The sequence below is a fragment of the Lepidochelys kempii genome, chromosome 5 (genome assembly GCF_965140265.1).
Source record: "Lepidochelys kempii isolate rLepKem1 chromosome 5, rLepKem1.hap2, whole genome shotgun sequence".
Classification (NCBI taxonomy): domain Eukaryota; kingdom Metazoa; phylum Chordata; order Testudines; family Cheloniidae; genus Lepidochelys; species Lepidochelys kempii.
This window is the reverse complement of record NC_133260.1, coordinates 20,617,035-20,641,635: the sequence shown is the minus strand read 5'-3', so window position 1 is coordinate 20,641,635 and position 24,601 is coordinate 20,617,035. Positions and strand designations below refer to the sequence as shown.

The 24,601-nt window shown below is 40.4% G+C and overlaps 1 protein-coding gene across 6 annotated transcripts in view; it reads right to left on the bottom strand.

The window, feature by feature from the left end:
• The window catches only part of WDR7 (WD repeat domain 7), a 385,390-nt gene that overhangs the window by 89,059 nt on the left and 271,730 nt on the right, over positions 1–24,601 (bottom strand). For all 6 annotated transcript variants that reach the window (XM_073343603.1, XM_073343604.1, XM_073343606.1 and 3 more), the window contains one exon: positions 6,834–7,020. In XM_073343603.1, coding sequence (XP_073199704.1) covers positions 6,834–7,020 — 187 coding nt within the window. The remainder of the gene's footprint in view (positions 1–6,833; positions 7,021–24,601) is intronic.

Here is a 24,601-nt window from a genome sequence, read left to right as displayed (position 1 = left end):
GCAAAATCCTTAATTGTGCAAGTAGTCACACTGATATCAGATTACTAGAAAGAATAAAGATTATTCATATGAGAATTGATATTTATGATAGAAAGGCCTCTGGGTAACAAAATATTACTGAAATCATGCCTTAACAATCAATCAATCCATCCATCAATCAATCCACGCACGCACACACATATACATACACACAGATTAAAAAAGGCACATCAAATTTTACAAGCACCTAATTTCCCATCGCATAAGCACAGAGGTCCAGATTCGGCCACCCTTATTTCATGAGTCATTTCATAGTTATATATTTTATCATAATTATTTCAAATGGGATGATTCAAATAGTAAGGGACTACTCAGTGCAAGTAAAAATAGTAGAATCTGGCCTGTGATCATTGAAACAACCCTGCACAAACTACACATATTAAAAAAAGAAACTGAGCAACTCAGAATCTCAAATGAAAGGATGTTGTATATGTACACTACAATGGTGTGTAGACTAAGGGGGAGGAGAGAGCAGACAGAGGAGAGACATTATACGTGAGCAGATGCCACAAGCTTTTTTCCCTGTCCTCTATCTAGGTTTATATATTGCACTCATCAACACAGAATCCAAGCATTTTGTCTAAGCCAGGGAATCCTGCAAATACAGATGAAGGCTCCTACTCATGTGAGTTATGTTACTTAAATGCATTTAGCAGGATTGGATCCTAAGTGTTAACCTGAAGTAGTCAGGAATTCCGATTCTACTTAATCGCAGTTGCTCCAAGAGGACATAAGGCAAAAGGTGTCACATCAAATCGACAAATTCTGTAGTATTTAAATCTCTACATGCTAATAGTAAGACCTGGAGATGCACTTACTAGATAATAAGTCGGAGATGCAGAAGACAGATAAATTCTATAAACTATAGTTTAAGCTGTGAAATATTAGAATATATTTTACCATAATAGTATATTGATGTCTTATGTCTATTTCAAGGAATTGAGATTTTAGTTGTACTGGAGAAGACATATGATTATATGAACCAGAACCCAACCTGCCCATAAAATGATGTCATCAAACTCGTCTTTCTTGCCAGTCAATAAGACCAAGGCCCCACTTCCACTCTGAATGCCTCCACCGTCTTCACTTCTTCCACTGCATCAAGATTTTTATCCTTGACTTCAAGGCCCTGAATATTTCTTTCCCTCTCCAATTTTTGCCCTTTTCTCTTTTCATAGCAATTCTGTCCCTTCTGCTCTGCTAATTACTCTAGCCTTGTTATACATTATGCTCACTTCTCCCACAAACATCTCCATGATCTCCACTGTAGCATCCCTGTATTTAGTTCATCTCCATGAGCTGACCCTCTCCTCCTTTAAATCCCTTTGGATGACCCACTTCTAACGTGATTGCTACAGAAGATTAGCTGGGGGTAATTCGGGATAATCTTTGTATTTTTCATAACTCACACACACACTGTGTTATTAAAACTTTACAGTATCAGTGTTTGAGCAATCACTATCTATTTTCTTTGTTGGTTGTAACTCTTTCCTCTACCCATTCTCACTGCTTTGTCTTTTCAGTATGCATTATTTTATCTTTTTTATAGCATCCAACACATTGTGAGTACTACTGCAAACAAATAAATAATAGCTCCATCTCCAAATGCCTTCCTTGATTCAGACCTTCGATTTGTCTTCACCTTCCATAATTTTGTCTTTATCTTGGATTCAGAATCTCTCACCTCCTCATGCATTTCCCACATTGCTATACTCATCTTATACCACTGTGACACATAGGCCCCTTAGCAAACAATGCTTTGCAAACAACTCACTACATCAAATACATTGCTTAGAGTATTTGTCAATTAAGGTTAACATGTAAGGTCTCTATTGGAAGCTTGCAACGTATAAGTGCTTATAATCATGGCATGTTATGTCTATGGGTAATAGTTAAAGAATAATGTAACTATGTTGAAGTTTATGCTCATATGGTTTTTAAGTTAAAAGGAATCACCAGGGAGTGATCTTACTCAGTGACTGCCTAGTTCTACAGGAGGGAGTAGCCACGTATCCCTGGTTAGTCAGTGATGTAATGCAAGGTTCAACTGCCTATCATTGCCCCATCACAGAAGAGTCAATGGAAAACTATCAAAGACAACTGCAAACAATCGAACCACTTGGAGGTAAAAAAGGAGCATAATAACAGAAAGGGATTGCTTTGGATATGAATAAAGGCAAAAGACTGTTTCAGTATAATTAGAGTGCGGAGCAGCACTCTGGATCTTACTGAGCAGAGGTGTTTTTCATTAAAGATTAGATCTTGGTTTCCGTGAAGCCAGCCAGCTCTCCAACAGACTGAACTTTGGGGGGGGGAACCTACTTTATAAGATAAGAAGGTCACGTAATAAAGTGTAGGCCCTAGTTCACATTTTATTATTTTATTTTGTATTGTAACCATTTGTTTCCTTCACTCTCTCTTGCTTCTTGTGTAATCTCTATTCTTTCTTAAATAAACCTTGTTTTGTTTCATTACAAGTGCTGTGTATTATACAGGGGCAGCAGTTTAAGTAAAACTGGTAAGAGGACCTGGGACTTCTGTGAGTAGCCAGTGTCCGTGGTTGGATATCACAGGGGAATGCTTCAAGAGGACTCAGGGACTGAGGTGCGCCTCTTACTAACCTGCAAGGCAAACACAGGGCTGGCATAGTCTGGAGGAGAGTGGCTTGAGTGGCTGAAAGGCTGGTGGTGTTAGGGAGCTAGCACCCAGCTACCACAAGCAAGACTCCCTCACAACTGGAGGCAGAGGCACAGTCCTGCGTACCCAGAGAACCATCACAACCACCTCCACTGACATCCTGATTCCTTCCTTCAACTACGGTACTTTTTATAAGGCTTCCCTAAGCCCCAGTACCCTAGATCTAACAAAATGCTGCTGTTTGCATTCTCACACGTACAAACATGCCCAACCACATACCTCCATCCTCAAACAGCTCAACTGGCTTATCATTCATTCAGGATTCATTTCAAAATTGCCTCCTTGTTGATAAACACGCTCCCAGGGCTTGTCCTAGCTTACCACATAGACCTTGTCTCCTCACACTCTCTTCTACTAACCTTTCATTCACCTAGCATACGCACCCTGGAAGTAAGTAGGCTGTATCTGCATGGGCTGGTCGAAATATTGGGACCATTGAGCAGAGTCTGCTGCTGCAGAGTCTAAGCAATGACACAATCCTGCCCCTTATCCTTTGATTAGACAATGTTAGGCAGTACATTGTGTCATTTAAATGTAGTGGCAGCTGCCACAGATCCTGCCCAATGATTTTAGGCTCCCCTTCCCCCATAATCTGGCAAGGCCAAAACCTCCTCTGTGTAGGCTTCAGGCATGGATGAGGCAGAACAGCAGCTGGGATCTCAAATACAAAGGATTAGTCTGCATCCCACACCATTCCCATGCCTTTACTGTGAGAGGTCCATCTCCTTGGCTTCTGGTCATAGTGGTCTTTTAGTTCTTCACTGGGGGACCTGTCATGACAATTGGGCCTACAAATTTACCTGAACCATGAGCTCAACTGTAAAAAGTAGGTAAAAGTTAACCAGATGTTACAGTAACCTACAATAACAAAAGTTGGTTGGAAAAGGTACAAAAGGGATACAGAATAACTGAATTAGGCTAGACAAAAAAGCCAAGTTGATATGATTCAAGGACTGCATTGAAATTATGCTGGTTAAGAACCAGGAGGTGAGAAGCCGGAAGTTAATAAGCCAAAATTGGTATGTTGGATACTAGGCCTAATTGTTGGACAAAATAACGAGGGGATGGCTATTCCATCCACCACTCCATTTTTGGGTCCTTACAAGAAAGAGATTTTCTGGGAAAGTATAAAAGAACAACAACAACAAAGAACAGAATGAAAGGACCGATGGAGGCTACTAGAGCAAGCTTTACCATCATGGCTGTCAGCCTCCACTGTTTCCTGGGACCCCAAGCCTCAATCAGCCTGATCCTGAGAGGTGTCCTCACCAGAACAAACCAGAAACAGAGGGACCTCGATAACAAATTTCCACCACTATACCAGTTCCAGCTGAATCCCTATGAAATCTTAAAAAAAAAATCTATCCGATATCAACACAATCACAGGATTTCAAGCTATGGAAACAACGCTTAGTTATTTAATTCACCATACATCACAGTACCTGCAATAAACAAACACCAGAGGATTAGAGAAGGACAGAGGAACTGGGCTCCATTTCATTGGTTTTGTGAGTTTAAAATAAAGTTACAGGATTGGACTGAACTAAAATATTTTCAGTAGAAATTACTTATTTTAAAGAAAACTAATACAAGTTTTTAAAAGAAATTCTTGCAGTATTTTACAAACCAGTTTTGAAGACATATTTTGAGAAAGTTTTAAACGTGGGTTGTTGTGTAGATGTAAATTTAGTGTTTTTTTACAATGGACATACACACACACCATACATTATTATTTTAAAAAATGTTATTGTGATAATATTTATTTTGAATTTTACCTCAGATTGGCAGTTTTACAAGAGAAATCTCTTTTTGATCTGATGGACTGCAAATATCAATTTAGAAAGTGGACTATGTGCCACACAGACCAAAAGATGTATACTATAAGACAGTCTATAGTATAAATCCCTATCTAGGTCAGTTTAACAAGCTGGGTATTGACCCAGGAGACAGTTTGTGGTCTATTGAGTTCATGATTTCTTAGGGATGTTTAAATCCACAATTTACCTAGATGCTACCCGTTCAAACTAAGTTTAGATGAGGAAAGTATAAAAATCTAGATGATCACCGTCATAAATGTAAAGGGAAGGGTAAACCCCTTTAAAATCCCTCCTGGCCAGAGGAAAAATCCTCTCACCTGTAAAGGGTTAAGAAACTAAAGGTAACCTCGCTGGCACCTGACCAAAATGACCAATGAGCAGACAAGATACTTTCAAAAGCTGGGAGGAGGGAGAGAAACAAAGGGTCTGTGTCTGTTGGTATGCTATTTTGCCGGGGATAGAACAGGAATGGAGTCTTAGAACTTTTAGTAAGTAATCTAGCTAGGTATTTGTTAGATTATGATTTCTTTAAATGGCTGAGAAAAGAATTGTGCTGAATAGAATGACTATTTCTGTCTGTGTGTCTTTTTTGTAACTTAAGGTTTTCCCTAGAGGGATTCTCTATGTTTTGAATCTAATTACCCTGTAAGGTACCTACCATCCTGATTTTACAGGGGTGATTCCTTTACTCCTATTTACTTCTATTTCTATTAAAAGTCTTCTTGTAAGAAAACTGAATGCTTTTTCATTGTTCTCAGATCCAAGGGTTTGGGTCTGGGTCACCTATGCAAATTGGTGAGGATTTTTACCAAACCTTTCCCAGGAAGTGGGGTGCAAGAGTTGGGAGGATTTTGGGGGGAAAGACGTGTCCAAACTATGTTTCCCAGTAAACCCAGTTAGAGTTTGGTGGTGGCAGTGGTTATTCCAAGGACAAAAGATAAAATTAATTTGTACCTTGGGGAAGTTTTAACCTAAGCTGGTAAAAGTAAGCTTAGGAGGTTTTCATGCAGGTCCCCACATTTGTACCCTAGAGTTCAAAGTGGGGGAGGAACCTTGACAGTCACAGAAAATAATTGTGCCTACATGTAATAAGCAGTATTTCTAAACAAAATAAATAGCTTTTTCCAAAATATATTTTACAAAATACCCAAAAGTTATTAGTTCATGGTATAAATTTAATGCTGCACAACAAAAATATGCTTTTTGAAAAAAAGGAGAAAAAAAAAGCTGCTGACGAATACTAGCTTTTCGAGTTTAGAAAAATCTGTTTTCCTAACAGATAACGTGTAACTGATTTTTTTCCTCAAATTTGATGAGAATGTCTTATAGGTTAAAAACTTTGTACCCCAAAGCACATCCTGAAAAATGTTTGCCAACTACAGACTCCAGGAAAGGGTTCATGCCCAAGATGGTAACAGACTACATAAGTGTAAATAGTGTCACTAAAGAGATCCTTCTAGTCTATGGGTCTAACACTGCAATTAAACACCTGTGGCTGGCCTGTGCCAGCTGAGTCCAGCTCAATGGGCTCAGGCTAAGGAGCTGTTTAATTGTGGAGTAGTCTTCTGAGCTCCGGCTGCAGCCAGGGCAATGGGCCGTTCCCATCTTGCAGGATCCTAGAGCCCGGGCTCCAGCCCTAGCCAGGAAGTCTACACAGCAGTTAAACAACCCCGCAGCCTCAGCCCTGTGAACCCAAGTCAGCAGGTGTTTAATTGCAGTATAGACATACCCTATGTGACTAGGCCTTTCCCCTGCTGAGGCTATAGCTACACTACAGGCATGACAGCACCACAGCTATGGCACTGTAGCTCTCCTCCAATAAACCCATAGCGTACAGCAGATTACAGCGATGGAAAGGGATTATCCTGTGCGGTAGGAACTCCCTCGAGTGATGGTAGCTAGATCAATAGAAGCATTTTTCTGTTGACTTAGCTGCATCTACAGCAGGTGTTCGGCTGGCCTAGCAATGGGGCTCAGGGATGTTTTTTTTTCACACCCACGAGTGTTGTAAGTACGTCAACCTAAATTTTGAGGCCTGAGATTACAACCAGAGCCAAGAGAGACTACAAAACCAAGTCAACTCTTGTATACCGGTAATTATAATTTTGGTGGTGTTGGTACAAATGCCAGATTTCAAATTGCTCAAACACAAGGGGGCTTCCTCCCCTAGTTAAATACAGTGGTCATATCTATATTTTCATGTGAGTTAACAGGTGCAACAAAGCAGAACATAACATACACATACACACCCCCCAAAAAATTATTGGATTAAATACATACTTTGCAAGTTGCTTCTCAGCATCAGCACAGAGCTCCAAAAGGCCCATTAATACAGCGGAGACATCCATGTAAGGCTCCCATACTGTAAAACCTCGCCCAATCAGATCAATGGCAGTTCTGCGGATGGTGCTGTGTGGAGGAAGTTTGGGGCTTGGTGGTTGCAGCAGAAGGAATGTCAAAGCTTTACCTACCATACAAAACAGAATAAAAACTAGTACAATAAAAAGAAAACTAGTGAATTGATTCTGCTTCGTTATTTTTAAAAAGTTACCATGAATAAGAGTACAGTAGGGAAATCTACTCATAGAGTACAATACAACATTATTATGCTGTAAAAGTTTCCAGTGGCCAAGTCCCTACACCTGCACAGGTCTCAGTGAAGTCAGTGAAAGGAGAGATGCACCCTGCTGTCTATATCAATTACAATAATTGACCGTAACCTCTATGGTGCAAGGACCATTTTTCTGTTATGTGTTTGTACAGAGCCTAGCACAATCAGACCCTGACCATGATAGCTAAGTGTTACTGCAATAAAAAGAATTATTATAAATACTAAATATCAAATCTTTTGCGGGATCAGGGCCCTATTTAATATAGGATCTTTCCAGTAAATGGTATGTCAACCCTCTAGCGAATTAAATAGTACAATCACAGATTTAAATAAATAGCAGGTGAGAGAATGAGAGGAAAAAGCGTACCAAGGAAAAATATGCTCTAAAATGAGACAGAAAGATACAGGAAAGTTTTTCTAGCTAAAAGGAATGGCAGTGGGGAAGGCTTTTCCACCAACACTTGTGAGACTAGAAGCCCAGACAAAGTGCTTACCAAAAAGTCCTACAGAATTCAACAAAAAAAGTGATAACCCTTCTATAGGATTTTTGCACCATCCTGTAAAATTTAATGAAGAATTATGTGCCTAATATAAAACTCTTTAGGATGGATAAACTATAGGAAGGCAATAATTCTCTATTAGAGTCTATACTAATATTTATAGACTATTGATTCCATCCATATTGTATTCTTTCTGTAGGACTATTTGTAGCAGGGCCAGCTGCTTCCTGCATGCCCTCTTGTGGCCTGGGGTCATGCTGCAGCACCCGGCCTCAGTTTCCCATCTTTGATAACCAAATAACTTCATGAAAGCTCTCTTCTCTCAATAATACCTCTCCTCGGGGCTGGTTTATTATTATAACCTAGTGCAAAATAGTGCATAACAAAAGTCCAACCTAAAATTGGACTAAAACAGTGTGTTAATTTGCATTAATTTGATTTCATGCAAATCTGACAGCAAAACCACTGATAAGTTTAACCACGTTAAGGGAGTTAGTGTCTTTGTAGTTGCTTATTATCCTTCCTGAACTTGGGGAAACATGTACCTATGTCAGCAACTGCAGCCATTTTATGGCAAGAAGTTGAACATCTACTTACATTTATCTACCGATTTTATTTTCCAACTAGAAGTCTGCATGCACTATAACTGCACTGAAACCAAATAAAATAACGTATTATGAGTAGAGATAGGTGGCATTCAGCCAAAAATATGTTGTAAATAAGTTTCAGATGTATAGCCTGGACTGCATGTATATTCTTCCTTTAAATCTCATATAGTATAAGGATTTGGGTTTATGTAATGTAGAAGGTTAGCAGTAATGAGGTGACTCAGGCTGCGACATGAGATTGAATCCCATCTCATCAAAAGCTACTATTCTTTCTCACTGATGGTCAGTAAGTTAAATCATCACAACATCATGGCACTGTTGGCTTGAGTAAATTTATAGGGATAATCTGTTGGCTTTGATAAATTTATAGGGATAATCTAGTTATCAGTTAAAAATATTTGTCTTTCTTTATACCTGAAATGTGCTGAACTGACCCTAAAATATCCAAATGACTTTTTAACAGGGACATCACTAAGTTTATTGGGCCTAAAGAGTGACATGTTACAACATTTGTCCCAACAGTATTGTGGCTCAATTTTAAAAAAAACCAGATGTATAACTTAAAGCAAGCATATCAATATATATTTTATCTCACCTACTCTTTAGTGAGAGCATGTGAGTATCCGCACGTAACCCCTCTCTCCCCCCATTCTGTTTAAGAATGTTTGGATAAATTTAATACTCATGAATGGTGCTGGAGTAGTTCTCGGTCCACATAGCAAATACAGCATCATTGAAGGCAGCACTAGTTTTCCCACATCACCTTACTAATGTCCCTCTATCTTTTGCTGGGATAAAATGCTGTTCTGTTTCCATTCATACTTGAAACTGAGTCTACTAAAAAGGATGTCAACTGTGAATGTATTTTTGTGATGTGGATATCTGTCCACTAAGAACTGGACTGAGACCAGTATTGCACGTTAAAACAGACTCTGAACAGCCATCAGATGGTAATGGCCTTAAGGTACCACAACCTGGAACAAATGTGAACCAATGTGACTAGAGCTTAAAAGGTTTTATATTCCATTAACAATGCCATAATCCATAATCCGTCCCATCTCTACCTCTTGATTGTTGAAATAGCATGAGTGGCAGTAATGTTTGTGTGAAGAATATACGTATTCTGAACTAGGTGATCCATTGATCTGAATCATCGGGCAATTTCTATACTCATATTGCATCCTAAATATACATTTTTCAGTGGAGAATACCCCACTGTTAATTTTCAAACCAAATAGTCCTGAAAATATGATTTTACTGGGCCACAAGATCACCAATTAAAAATTGCATTTCTGTGTGACAAATTTCTAACTACTGTTTTTAAAAAGCCCTTAAAATTACTAGGACTAAAAGAGACTACAGGGTATTTTTAACAGGCTGGATTTCACAGCACTTTGTGCATAGTCAATTATTTCATTTCCCCATGTAGTCAGTAAGCAAGGGAGAGAGAACTGAAAAGCTCTAATAGACATTAATAGGAAGGAGAAAAAGATTTATAAAACCTGTAAATAATTTTGGAGGGTGTTTTATTAGAAGCAAGACTTTTAATTAAATAATTAAAAAAATTAAAATAGACATCTTTTTAAATGATCACAACACTATGTAAAGCACATTGTGCTCTAGCCACGTAGATGTTGTAGCTTTCAACATTCCAGTCAAACACTTTTGCAGCCTAACCACAACCTACTGTAAGTCAAATTGTATATTGATTTTTGGTCAGAATTGTGGCTAGAGTTGGTAGAATTTTTTATGATTTTTTCAGACTTATTTTTAAGGTTTTTCAACCAGCTGACAGAGGTGGCTGAAGCATTTTTTTGGGGGAAAACGTAACCATTTTCCAAACAGCTTTAATTGTGTCCATCTCATCAGTATATACGTTCTATCCTTTACTTAAAAGATCCCTTATGACATCATATGAAGAATCAGTAGAGGGAGGCTTTCAATCTAAGTGAACAGTGCTGTCTGGGGATGTAACTTTACTGAATAATGTTGCAAAAATGGAGTAGTTTCCTATGTGTAATGGTGTATTCCACCAGCATTTCCCTTAAACTTAATCCCATCATGACTATTACTCACAGGCAGCACTTGATTTACTTTGATTAAAAGCTGCTGCTGTCTGCTCCTCAGGTGATGTCAGAAAGCCGCACTGGCCTTCTCTCCACCCTGAGACTTCTATAGGCAGCTTCCTCACATGAAGCAAAAAAGAGAAACATGCAAGTGGGAAATTTCTTGAGAGTCCGATAAACGGAGGCCGTGAGCTCAGGAAACATGCTCACTTGTCCTAGGCATCTCACAGCAGTGCGTTAGAAAGTGAAATGACAGAAAAGGAAGAATCAGCAATAGTAAAATGAAAATTCTTTGCCTGCCCTGAGCTGCACAGATGGTGGCTGCTGCTATAAGTGAGTGATTTAGGAACCGTATACACAATGAATAGCTCTACAGCAAAAGTAGATCTGGGCATCAGAGTAGCCTCTTCTCTCCCTTTCAGGAATGGACAGAAGCCCCGTGAAAACGTCTCATACTGAAACTTCCCCAGTGCAATAAGCATGACAATAAACAACATGCTGAATAGCCGACAAAGGAAAATTACTTATGATCCATCCATAACATTCTTTTTCTGCACGTGCCATCTGGTAGTGCATAATACTCACTTCCAAAATACTGCTAACTGCACCAGTCTACTGTACTAAATGAAAGAACCAAATAGAGACTGAGGAACACTTGGATATATTGCTAAAGTTGGTTTATCTTAAAGTATTACAAATATTTCACAAAACAGGAATGTCTTGAATACACATGAAGAAACAGCTACCAATTACCTACCAATGTCAGAGGCTGAACAGTAGACTGAGGAAAAGAGGGTCACATTAAAATAATGCTACATTAATTAATAGCTCAATTACAATGACAACCCTTTGAGATTACATATTATATGCACTTTAAAACTAAATGAATTTCTGATGATTTATGTTATTACAATGAATGCCAAATGAATTAATAATGTGTTACCAAGTGAATGAAGTCCTTCCCCCAGTCATGCAGGTCACAGAACACAAGTGGCATGGTGCCATATTGTATTCTTCTCTCTCTGTTTCAAATGACTGACTTTAATAAAAAGGAATTAAAGTATAACAAAATATCTTACTTGTAACACAGGGAAAATAACTATTTACAATGGCTGTCACTCGATGTTTATACAAATCTATACATGTAGTTTTGGGGGCTTTTTGTTTTTAAATTTCTACCTGGTGTCACATTTTATTAAAAAGAGTGAAGAAGCAGAAAAAGTTTCATTAAGGGCCAAATTCTGGCTGCCAAATGAACACAGGAGCCTGTCAGAAAAGTCTAAGGTAAAGGAGAGCTGGGTAAAAGTTTTCCACCCCAATTCTGGGTCACCATAAAACCCACCAAAACTGACCATTTGCAGGGCCGTAAATGATAGCAGCTGTGCAGAAGGCAGCTCAAGGCCTAGGTATTAGAAGGTGTGTTCTACCCATTTGAGTGCATCAGTCACCCGACTCAGCCACAGTAACTATGCTGGGGAGTTTGCCCAAAGGGTGTAAATATCCTGCATGGTTGAACTCCACAACCTGCAGGGCTCTAGTGTGCGATTGCACAGGGAAAATTTGGAGTGGAACAGGAGCAGAAAAGGGGAGAAGAAAGGGCAGAGCCGTGGGGCAGAGGTCACTGCCCCTATAAAACATGGATGTTAGAGCTATTGGAGACACTATAGCCACAGGGATTTAGCAGCAAATACAGAGAGCTTGCATTTACATCTGCATTTAAACATCCACAGCTGGCCCGTGCCAGCTGACTCGGACTCGTGAGACTCAGGCTAGGAGCTGTTGAATTGCGGTATTGTAGAAGTTCAGGTTCAGTCTTTGGGACACTGCAACTGGGGAGGGACCCAGAGCTCAGGCACCTGCCCAAGCCCAAATATCTACCTGTTAGCCCAAACCCTGCAAGCCCAAGTCAACTGACTGGGGCCAGCCGCAAGTTTCTCTATAGCCTAGGAGCAGCATTCTTGGTCCCAAGATACTCTTCAGTGCACAGCCCAAATGCAAGCTGTGCGCTTAAAGAAGGCATTGCCTGAAATTTACAAGAAGAGACTTCACTATAAAATTTCACACCCCCACTGGTGTCTCTCAGTAACTTAATATTTGATTACGGCACATAAATGAAAGACATTTTAAACTGAGAATCCATGTACAAAAAGAATATTGTGCAGTTTTACTTAGCCCCACTTTTGTGAACTCATCCTACATTGATCTCTTCACTGGCAATCTCACACATTCACACACTTCATTCAGACCCCAATGTATTGCATTTATCTGATTTTGACTGTTGGCTATTTGGAGCAGGATCCCTGCAATTTTATGTTTTGTGAAACACCAAGTACACTTAAGACACTACAGATAATACAACAACTTCAGATTTTCTTTGAGATTTGCTGCATTGCAGTTAATAGCTAAATGCAACTACTAATAGTGACTGCCTGACTACTACTTCAAAGAATACTGCTACACCATCATCAGTTTCTACTCTGTTTAATGGAAAGTAACTTTTTCACCTTTCTTTTCTGCCTTTTAAAAATGACAATAACTAGAAAAAAGATAATGATCCAGTCAAGAGCCCAGCCTATTAAAAGCCAAGTCCAGATTCTGCACGCTCAATCATTATAATTATGAATTTTATTTTAAATAGTCTCTATTAAAATAATTAACTAGTAACTGTTTATAAAATGTGAATGACAGCTAAAAAGAGTAAAATTCCAAGGTAAATGTAATTTATCATTATTGCTGTGCAATTATACATTACCTCTTCTAATAACATTACTTTAGATAGTTATAGTGGTAGAGATAAAATATTGATTTTTATTGGTTTTTCTCTAGGCAGTTCTTAAAACTAGACTTCTCCAAGTTGCTTATTTTTATTTATTGAACAAACTGCTAGCCATATTTAGCAGCTTAGAGCACCTAACAACTGACATGCCTTCTTATGTTAATCTGTGAATATGCAATCAAAGAAGAGTAGTAACTGTTGCTTCCTGATATACACATTAAGCTCTGAAGTATGTGCTTTAGTTTACTTTAATTTTATTTCCTAAACATGGAGTTTTATAAAAAAAAGTGCCATATGCAAGAAACATTAGCACATTGATGATTGCATGCTTCCTTTAGAAAAATACTCTAAATATTTCTCTTGTCAACATTTATTTTGTTTAAATTGAGCTACAGGAAAAAAAGATGAACTAAACTAAAGTCACTCTGCTGCCAGTTTCTCAGTCTGGACATCTTTGTTTAAGGTTTGACTTGGCTTAAATGAACGAATTAATATTGACAAAAACATCAACTAAGCTAATGAGTTGTTAGTTAAGGCAATAAACATGTCACATTAGAGTCAGCGCAGTAAAGAGGTAATTAGCCCTGGAAAAGCTCCGCTGATTGGATCTGTTGAGATCCTTTGCTCTTAACCTTTGAGTCCATTATCTAGTGCAGGACAAGTAGTGGCTATGCTAATGTGAATTTGCCAATACACATCAGCATTGCTACAGTAGCCAAAGACTGCATTAGCAAGTCTGTGCTGATGCTGGTGTCTTGCTATTTATTAAATGTCTATTAACAAATATGCTAACTCCAAAAATGATACAAACCTAGCTGTACGGAAAACTGCAATATGAAAAGTATTAGAACATATTTAAATGCAAGTCTAAGATGACCTAGTGGCATGGTAACATTATACAGATTGCAGTAAGTTTTGGAGTTGACTAGCGTTTTTGCTCCACATTCCAGAAAAGATAATATACTCAACTGTAAATTGATGCTGCAGTGTATCATGCAGTTCCCCCTCTTTTGCTAGTAATTAGCACACTCTTTAAAAAAAAAATCTGTCTTGGCAAGATGGGAATAATAATGACCAACATATGTCAGTGATTACAAAAAGTAATTAAGAAATAAACTTCATGAACAAAGCCTTCAGTAAAAATACTCAAGCTACTTTTATTGAACAATATTATTTCAGGCAGTAATTTAGAATGTGATTTAGTAAAGGACTCTCCTATATCTTTTACATAAAAACGTGATTTTGTCCCTGATATTTTATTTAAAAGCTGCAAATAGACAGGGATATAGAAACCAGTACATTAAGTTGGTATCAGTAATTTTGTGACTGGAAGTAGCTGACCATCCTTTTTAGTTTAGAAGAAAGTTTTTCATTGATCATGTTTCTCCATCTTCAATTTGGATTTGCTTTCCCCTTCATGGAAATGTCTAGTGGGGCAGAGGGGAGACTGGGCGGGGGAGGGGAGATGAGCAGACAGGACGTTGAACTTAACATAGGATAGACACAGCAAAGTTGTAAGCAAAAAGTTCCAGTCTTGATGATTTTGTACCCTTTTTCAGATCTTGCACAATTATTTCTCTGCATGCACACTGGGAATGTCACAGGGAGTGATGGGTAATGAAGGAAAAGAGAAGCTTAAAAACCAGAAAGAAATCAGAACAGTTTGCTCCAAGCCAAACAGAGAGGGACCATGAGTAAGTAAACAAATTTTAACAGTAAATTAAAATGTTACCTCTTTAAAGCTTAAGTTGAATTTGTGACTGGGCAACTGTAACTTGCATCACTAGAATATGCACAAATATTTCCATGGTGTTGTTAATAATTGTGACGAAGCAGGACTGTTCTTAATGTTTCCTCTGAATATTGCGGGGGTGCCTCAGTTTCCCCTATGCAGTTCTTAAGTATCTAGGTGGTGGGTTAAGGGTGTTTGATCATTGCAGAGCCCTAGAGGGCAGGTATGTGCAGGGGTCTGGACACAGAGAATGGCCAACATTCTGTTTCCTGACAACTGGTGGCCTGGGCCCTTCCCCCTTGCAAGATGAGAGCTAAAGGGCTGGAGAACAAAGGAATCAGGTGACCTCCTGGCCCAGGAAAGGAGTGGCAGGAGAGAGTTTCAGTTTGGGGCTGGCTGGGGATGTGGAGTGAAGTGCAGACGTGGTTGTCTGGCTCACTGCCCCCCAAAATGGACCCAGCTGAGAGGTCCTGTTCTCTGCACCTACAAGCTCTGTTTTAGACCATGTTCCTGTTGTCTAATAAACCTTCTGTTTTACTGGCTGGCTGAGAGTCACGTCTGGCTGCGAAGTTGGGGTTCAGGACCCTTTGGCTTCCCCAGGAGCCCGCCGGGGCGGACTCGCTGTGGGAAGCACACAGAAGGGCAGAGGATGCTGAATGCTCCAAGGTCAGACCCAGGAAGGTGGAAGCCGTGTGAGCTGTGTGTCCTGAAGACAGTCTGTTCACAGAAAGGAGACTTCCCCAGAGTCCTGACTGGCTTCGTAGGGAGCAGTTCCAGAGCATCGCCCGGGGACTCCTTGACAATAATACTTTGCACTTCACTAGTGCCTTTCATTTTTAGGACCTCTGTGTGCTTTACAAACAACTTTGGACGATAAGTATTGTTATTCCCATATTGCAGATGGGGAAACAGGTTAAATGACATGCCCAGCGTCATGCAGAAAATCAATGGCAAAGACATGAAATAAACACTGATCTTTGTTTCTTAAGGCTGGTCTACACTAAAGCTCTAAGTTGACCTAAGTTACAGTACTTCAATTACGTAAGTTATGTATCTGAAGTCGACATAACCTAGGTAGACTTACAATGGTGTCTACACTCTGCTGTATCGAGGGGAGATGCTCTCCCATCGACTTACCTTCCGCCTTTCGGGGCGGTGGAGTATAGACGTTGATGGAGAAGCGCTCTGCCATCCACTTAGCTTGTCTTCACCAGACCTACTAAATCAACATCGCTGCATTGATCGCAGCAGTGCCAATTTAGCCAAGTACAGACAAGCCTTCAGTCTTATGCTTTAGCCACTAGACCAAGCTCTCACTAAACAAATATGAAAGACATCAGCCATGCATGTTAACTTGTTTCACCTCTTTTTTTACAGTATTAATAGTGACGACTCCCCTCCTCTCTATATTTTGTATAGCTTTCTGGGAGAATGATGAACTGCGGTTAGAGCAAATCACAATCTCTCTGGGTGAAATACATTCCCCACATGCTACAAAACCAAATGGATGTTGAAATGTTATGATGATGAGGGAATCAAATTTGTAGACAACTAGCTAGATGCAAGACCTATCCCAAGAAGAAGAGGGGTGCAAGGCCATCATTTATATAATCTCAATGCAGAGAATTTCAGCTATGTGCATCAGTCTACTCATCTATTAAGTGGGTAGAAGATGACTTTCCTCTCTCGTGCGGCGGAATTGTTAGGCCTAAATTAATGGTTTGTCAAGTGCTCCAGGGCTTGAAGATCCTCCAGCGAAATAATTATTCTACGTATAATCTTTGTAACTTTGTTTACTGAGAACTTATCTCTGTTTTTCTGGAACTTCCTTCAAGTCTAGTCGTAATTTCTTTCAGACATTGACGCTGATTTTCCACAACTAAGTTTGTGATGACCTAGACTCTTCTCTTTTGACCTATGCCGATGAGTGTTATGCACCATTCTCACGAAAAGATGGGAAGGCAGCAACTTTTAGGGAATCACAATTAGCAGTGACAAGATTTCAAAATTGTGTGTGTGTGATTTTCTTTTCTTTTTTACAAACATGCTTGTACTTTACACTAAGTGTATGTCAGCACAGCAAAAGCTGCGCATAGGCTCGTCTATATGAGCTAGCTCAAATCCAGCTGGTAGCAGCAGCAGCAGAGAATACAGCATAGCGCTGGCCTCAGTGGGGGTAGTACAGGTCTGGCACAGACCCTGGGACCATCCTCGGCTCACTAGCCCACTCTGAAGCTTATGCTGTGCTGTCTTCCCTGCTACTGTTACCCACACTCGACGGTTTCAAGCTAACTCGGGTAGGCTAGCCTAGGCACAACTTTGGCTGTGCAGACATACCTTTAGAAGCTAGTGTGGCTGTCATGTGTGGTCAACAAACTCCTGTGACCGACAGAACGATTAAGGGTACTTTATGTTCAGTCTGGAATTAAGATAGGAGTTGCTCCTAAATAGGAATAGAAAAACAAAATATCTTAAAATGATCCACAATGTCTATACTCGAACTCCATATCAAATGACAAATCATCAACAATGCTTGTCTGTAGACACATTGTATATTTTGGATGCTTTTATTAAATGCTGTCTCATTAACTTGGAAGATCCTCAGGTAGAAAAACAGATGAATAAATAACTTCAAAAAGCTTGAATTACTGTGTACTGTACTATTATCTGTATCTGCTGTGTTTATATGAGCACTGCACAGTGTGCAAAGAATTATACTGCATTCTCATATCTCTGCTTAATCATTTTGTGCCATGTTTCATTCATTATACAGTGATTCAAAATTAATTTCTCTTAATCTTTTAGATAAACTAAATTTGGTTTCAGTCAGGGCCAGATTCGCACCTACCTGCCACACTGACGTGTGGGGAACAATAGGACATTTACTGTACAGTAAATCAATAAGTACTATCTAGCTCAGTCTGAGTAATTTCAAAAGGGACAGGAAGCAATTAGCAGTCTCCTGGCTTATTGGTCAGACCACAGTTGTAATATTTTTGACTCCTGCTCTTCTTTCACTTATGAATATATATAGCCCATTCTATCAGAGATGGCACAGAAGGTTTAATGCATCTCTAGAAAACAATCTTTGCTTATTTTGTCATTATCACCTAATATTTTAAATGTAAATATAACAGAATTGAGAAAAATGTAGAATATTATTTTCTTCGTGAAATTAATAACAAAGCAATTTTTTTTACTTTTTATTATTTGATTTATGACTGATTAAAAAGTATTTTAAATTAATTAAGTTAGTAGTTGTTGCTGTTTCTAGTCTAGATGCATAAGAGTACAATTTAAAATGGTCGGAAGTGTGTATTTTAAAGAAGGCCTTCACAATTCACTTTTTTCTATTTCCGTGCAATTTTAAGGACTACGGTTGTTTTTAAAACTGTTAAAATCTTAATACTCTAATGGTTTTGGAGCAATGAAGGTTAACTATTATGAAAAATATATTGATAGCATCCTATTAAACCTATTCTGCCTTCATATCCTATACAATACTACTGGTTTCAGCTGGCTTTCCTGGGGTACAAGTGAACACAAAATTTGTGATGCAGTTTATAGCAACCTCTTATGAGCTTGAAAATTAAATGTTTCTTTATTAAATACTTTCCCCCTATGAAATATACAATTTGGTCTTTTATTGTAGGACTGCTAGAAGTTGTTACTATTTGAACATGGAAAGCCCAACATTTACTCTTTAGTTTACCCGTTGTCAAAATGCACATCTATGTTTTAAACATGTGTCTTAGCAGAACATATATATTTGAGTACAAAATGTGACAATCCATTTTGAAGAGTTAAGACAGCAGAGAAATATTATTTGATCTCAGCAAAGCAAGAACTTCCCTCCTATTAATTGTTATATCAAACCCTTCAGGTTAAACAAAAGTGTCTCAGTGCAAAACAGCTAATCCTAGGGGTAACAAATTGACAGTATTTTCTATGAAGTAATAAACTGATGTACTGCTTTGTAAATTAGATCCATGAATGTTGAGGGTCTATATGAATGACTTCACAAATTATATTAAAATCAGCTAAGATGTTATTTTAAAAAATCCACAGAGAGAAAGACAAAGAGAGAAAGAAGAAAAAATATTTAAAACAGTTGGTTTGCGAGTCTTTTCTGTCTAACTCTGGCCTAGTTAAACTGACCTAACAACGCTATTTTTCTTCCTCTCAAAATCCGCAGTGGGTGAATCAAATGTGAAAGCAAGATCAATTCTATTCCAAGACGGTAAATGAGCTTTAGATCAGACTTGTTTCAATTTATGGAGAGAACCCAAATATAGCAGCTTAAGTGCATTCTTACTCTGACTATGAAAATATATTATACTGCTATGGAAACAGTAAACAATCTTTTTTTCTCAAATTTGTTTATAATCTAGCAAGGAGAAGAAAAATCAATGTGTTTATTCTTAACTGTGGTTCAAATTTTACACTTTCCTTTACAATTGTTAAAATTAATTTTAGAACACTATTAACCTATGTTATTTACTTTAACTTTTAAAGTAGTACTTAAATGTCATTAATGTAAAACTTGATAGTTTTTGTAAGAATAAACATCATATATACAGTTTATTTTATGGAAGCTGACTGTTCTTTATATTAAATATTTGGTCATGCTGTTTTAATGGGTTAATCTCACAAACCTTTTATATTACAAATGATATCTGCTAATAAGGTTTTAAATCTCTTTGAACCAGAGTGAGAAAACCCCTATTCATATTAGTGGGGGTTGCTCACTTGAGTAGCCCCATTAAAACTAACGAGAATAACTAGTTTACAACTTGGAACTCTCTAAAGTGTGTGTATGTCTGACATTTAAAAGCAGCAATATTGAACAGGGAACTCTTAAGTTATTCTGGATCAACAGCAGTTGCTTTAGCTGCATAAAACCCAAGTAAGAAATGGTTACTTACTGTAACTGGTTTTTTGAGATGTGATGGAAATGTGTATTCCACTTAGATGTGAGCTGGAGAATTTTGCTTAGCAGTACCTTTGGAAGGGCAGCACTTGTGCCTTGTGGCCACAGCCCCTACCATGGCTATATAAGGCAACTCCACCCCAACCCCCCTCAGTTCCTTTACACCGAATAGGGATGGAGGATGGGTTGTGGAATACATGTCTGCATCACATCTCAAAGAACCACAGTTACCGTTCGTAACCATTTCTTCTTTGTTGAGTTGATGCAGCCCTGTATTTCATTTGGTGACTCATAAGCAGTACCCTCTAGGAGGTGGGACTCAGACTTCCTAAAGAAGGATTGCAGGATGGCCATACCAAAGCTTGCATCCACCCTGGAAGATGCAGTAATGGCATAATGGTTCGAAAATGTACGTATGGACACCATGTAGCAGTCCTGTAAATATCCAATATTGAGACATCACCGAGGAACGGTATTGACATTGCTTGCGTTCTCGTAGAATGAGCTCACATCCACTGAGGCGGCATAGTCGAAGCTATTTCACATGCAGTCTCGATACAGGATGTTATTTGTACAGAGATCATCTGTAAAGAGACCATTTGCCCCTTCATACAATCTGCACATGACACAAACAGGTGAGGTGAAGCATAGAATGGTTTAGTCCTGTCCAGATAGAAGGCTAGACATCGCCTGACATCTAATGATGCTGCTCCTCAGGAGATGAATGCAACTTCTAAAAGAATACAGGTAAATATACCACCTGCTTCAAATGAAACTGAGAAACTTGTTTAGGAAAAAAAATTGTCGTAAAGTTATTTTGTCCTTAGAGAATTGTGTATAAGGAGGCTCTGCCATCAGAGCTTGCAACAAACCCACGCTCCTGGTGGATGTTAATGCTACCAGAAACACAGTCTTCTGACATAAAATCAGAAAGGAACAAGATGCTAGGAGCTCAAATGGAGGTCCCATTAAAACTGCTAGGACTATGTTAAGGTCCTACAGTGGAACTGGCTCTTGGAACAGAGGATGGAGCATGGGCAGCGGGTATCTTAGGCTGGGGGAAGCTGTGCCCCCCCCAAACAGCCAGGCATGGTCCCACCCAAGCTCCGTCCCCAGGTTCCCCCGTCCCGCTTCCGCTTGGTGTAGCTCCAGTCTCCCTGTGGGGTGGCCCCAGCTCGGGCCATGCCACATGCCCTCCTGGTGCTCCGGGGCTGGGGCCGCACCGTCCGCCCTCCCAGCGCTGGGGAGGTGCCACCCACCTTCTAGTGCTCTATGGCTGGGGGCGCTGTGACTGTGCAGCCTGCTCTCCTGTCGCTCTGGGGTTAGGGGTGCTGGGGGACGCACTGCCGCCCTCCTGGTGCTCTGGGGCTGGGGGTGCTGTGGACGCGCCGCCCACTCTCCCGTTGCTCTGGGGCTGGGGGAAGGCGGGTAGAGGCTGAGGACGCTCCGGGGCTGGGGGTACTAGCCTGGGACAGGTGCTGGCAGCTGCGGTGGCGGGGGAACTCTTGGCTCCAGAGGGTGTGTGGAAGGGGCAGGGCTGTGGGCTAGCCTTTCCCAGCCGGCAGCTCACCTGCTGCCCATGGGATGGAGACAAAGAAGCCCTTTAAAGAATCTTGGTACTGTGGCCGTGGAGAACCCTGATTTTCCCTGAATAGGGGGATGAAACACCAGTATCGCCACCAGATGTACTCTTCATGAGCTAAGTGCATGGCCCAACAAGTGAAGATGCAGAAAGTACTCCAGATGTCCTGAACAGAAGTCAGCACTAACTGAATTCTGTGGGCCAACCACGACAGTGAAAACTGCTTCTATTTCACTCAATAGGCCATTCTGATAGAGAGCTTTCTAATTTGAGTGGGACCTATTGAACAGCTGCCGAACACTGCTCTTCCTCCCCGTTCAACCATGAAGCAGCCACCTGTGAGATGCAGGGAGCTGAGTTTGGGATGTAAGATGCAACTGTGATTCTGTGTGAGTAGGTCAGGATGGAGATGAAGAGGTATGAAAGGCTCAATTGACAGCGTGAGTAGGTTTGAGAACCAGCACTACCTCGGCCTCACCAGGGCAATGAGAATGAGTTTGGCCCAATCTGCCTTCACGTTTAAAGATGACCTGTGGGATGATCAGGATTGGGGGAAAGCATACAGGAGAGCCAACTGCCACCTGAGATGGAAAGCACTGGAAAGATAGCCTGGACTGAAGCCCCCTCAAGAGCAGAACAGATGACATTTCTTGTCCTTCATAGCAAACAGGTTTTATCATCAGAATGTCCCGAGCTGCGAAGAAGAACCCGAGGACACTCATCTTCAGAGACCACTTGTGACTCAAGGAAAAATTCCTGATTTGAAACCCCAGGCAAGTGGTCGGTTATTGGGTGGTAGTCTCCTGGATGCAGAACTTCCACAACTTGATTGCCTCTTGGCAGAACATCCTGGAGTGTGCTCCCCATTGCCTGTTCACATAATAAATTGTGGTGGTATTGTTGGTAAGCATATGAACCACTGAGCCCTGATATGGTCCAGAAAAGCATGACATGCATAGTAGATGATCTGAAGCTCCAGTACGTTCATATGCTGTGAGGACTCCAGTTCTGACTCAACAGATGCCACAAGACCAAAACAGGAGTCAGTGGTATGTGTTCTCTGACCTCCCTGAGCAGTACTGGGGAGAAACTGATGGGACCTGCTCCATCCCGCATGCTGGCATTCACACTGTGCCAATCCACAAGCCTTCTGGAGGATGCAGATGAGCCCCCACATAACCTAGAGCAACCTCGATTGGTCTTACGCGACCTTTTCCTTGGCACACTTGACCAGAATCTCTGTCTTTTCAGAGAGGCACCAGTTCCAGACTGTAAAGAGGCAGCAATCTTGGAACCTGAGGGCAACCTCCGATCCAACACAGGCCTCAGTGCTGAAGCAGGCCTCATCTCTTGTTTGAGCAGGTGCTGTTCTAGATGAAGATCCCTGAGTCTGTTTCGTGAATGATTTGCAAATTGAACACTGCTCCTTGACGAGGACTTCTACTAAGGACAGCAAGTACCATGTGTGGTGATCATTGTTGGGAATTTCTCCCACACATGACAGTGTTTAAACCCTGGTGAGGGCATCACCAGGGATGTTCTTGAACTAAAGCGAACACTAAATCTAACACTAAGTACTAACTGACTATATAGAACTAGAAAAAATCACTAAGAAACAGAGAGGTTGTGAGGCTAGGAACCACACAGAACACCAACTCTAGCCACTGACAGTAAGCAGGAATGGGGGGGCAGGTCAGGGTGGCACTGCCTCATATAGCCAGGGAAGAGGCTATGAGCATGAGACAGGAGAGTCACCCCCCTACGGTTTCTGCTAAGCAAAATTCTCCAGTTCTGGCATTCTGGGTGTGCATTCATCTAAGTGGAATAGATGGCTGCATCTATTCAAGAAAGAACATGGCATTACTGGGATTCAGAGGCGTGTATGTATATATACAAAAAGATCTGGGAAGTGAAATAAAGCCCTAAGCTAGGATTAGGAAGCAAGGCTGTAGAACAGTTTCCCCCACTCGTTGCCTCCTGCTGCTACTCCACTTGAAGGGCTGAAGTGGATCCATGTCATTTAGACAATGTGTCAGTGCCACAGGACCTTGTGATCCCTTCCCTGGCTCACCTCCCTCACAACTGCCCTCCTGCACCAGCTTATTTTGCATGGCAATCTCGTCACATGGATGAAGGGGCCCCCTTCTCAGGTCTCATAGCACAGCCCCAGCACAGTACTTGAGTCATGCAGAGGGTGTCTGTTGATCTTACACACTTGGGCAAAATATACTCCTAGGTTCCAATCTAGGAAAGAGGTGAATGGGATGTTCAAAGTATATAAAGTTAAATGTACGCAAGGAGGCTGTGGGTTTAACAGAATTTTTTACAGTTCAAGGTGATAGGAATGAATGATGCCTGTGTAGTTGAGCTGTGGGTTTCATTAGTGGGCCACGTTCAAAGAGAGCATAATAAAGAGAATACAGGACTAGAACTGGAACAACATATATAAAATTCAGTACTACATATACATATATAGTAACATAGAAATGGATATTCTGGATCAGACTGATAGCCCATCTGTCAAGGTTCCTCCCCCACTCTGAACTCTAGGGTACAGATGTGGGGACCTGCATGAAAAACCTCCTAAGCTTCTCTTTACCAGCTTAGGTCAAAACTTCCCCAAGGTACAAAATATTCCACCCTTTGTCCTTGGATTGGCCGCTACCACCACCAAACAAATACTGGTTACTGGGGAAGAGCTGTTTGGACACGTCTTTCCCCCCAAAATACTTCCCAAAACCTTGCACCCCACTTCCTGGACAAGGTTTGGTAAAAAGCCTCACCAATTTGCCTAGGTGACTACAGACCCAAACCCTTGGATCTGAGAACAATGAAAAAGCATTCAGTTTTGAAACAAGAAGACTTTTAATAGAAATAGAAGTAAATAGAAATCACCTCTGTAAAATCAGGATGGTAGATACCTTACAGGGTAATTAGATTCAAAAACATAGAGAACCCCTCTAGGCAAAACCTTAAGTTACAAAAAAGATACACAGACAGAAATAGTTATTCTATTCAGCACAATTCTTTTCTCAGCCATTTAAAGAAATCATAATCTAAAACATACCTAGCTAGATTACTTACTAAAAGTTCTAAGACTCCATTCCTGGTCTATCCCCGGCAGAAACCCAGCATATAGACAGACACACAGACCCTTTGTTTCTCTCCCTCCTCCCAGCTTTTGAAAGTATCTTGTCTCCTCATTGGTCATTTTGGTCAGGTGCCAGAGAGGTTACCTTTAGC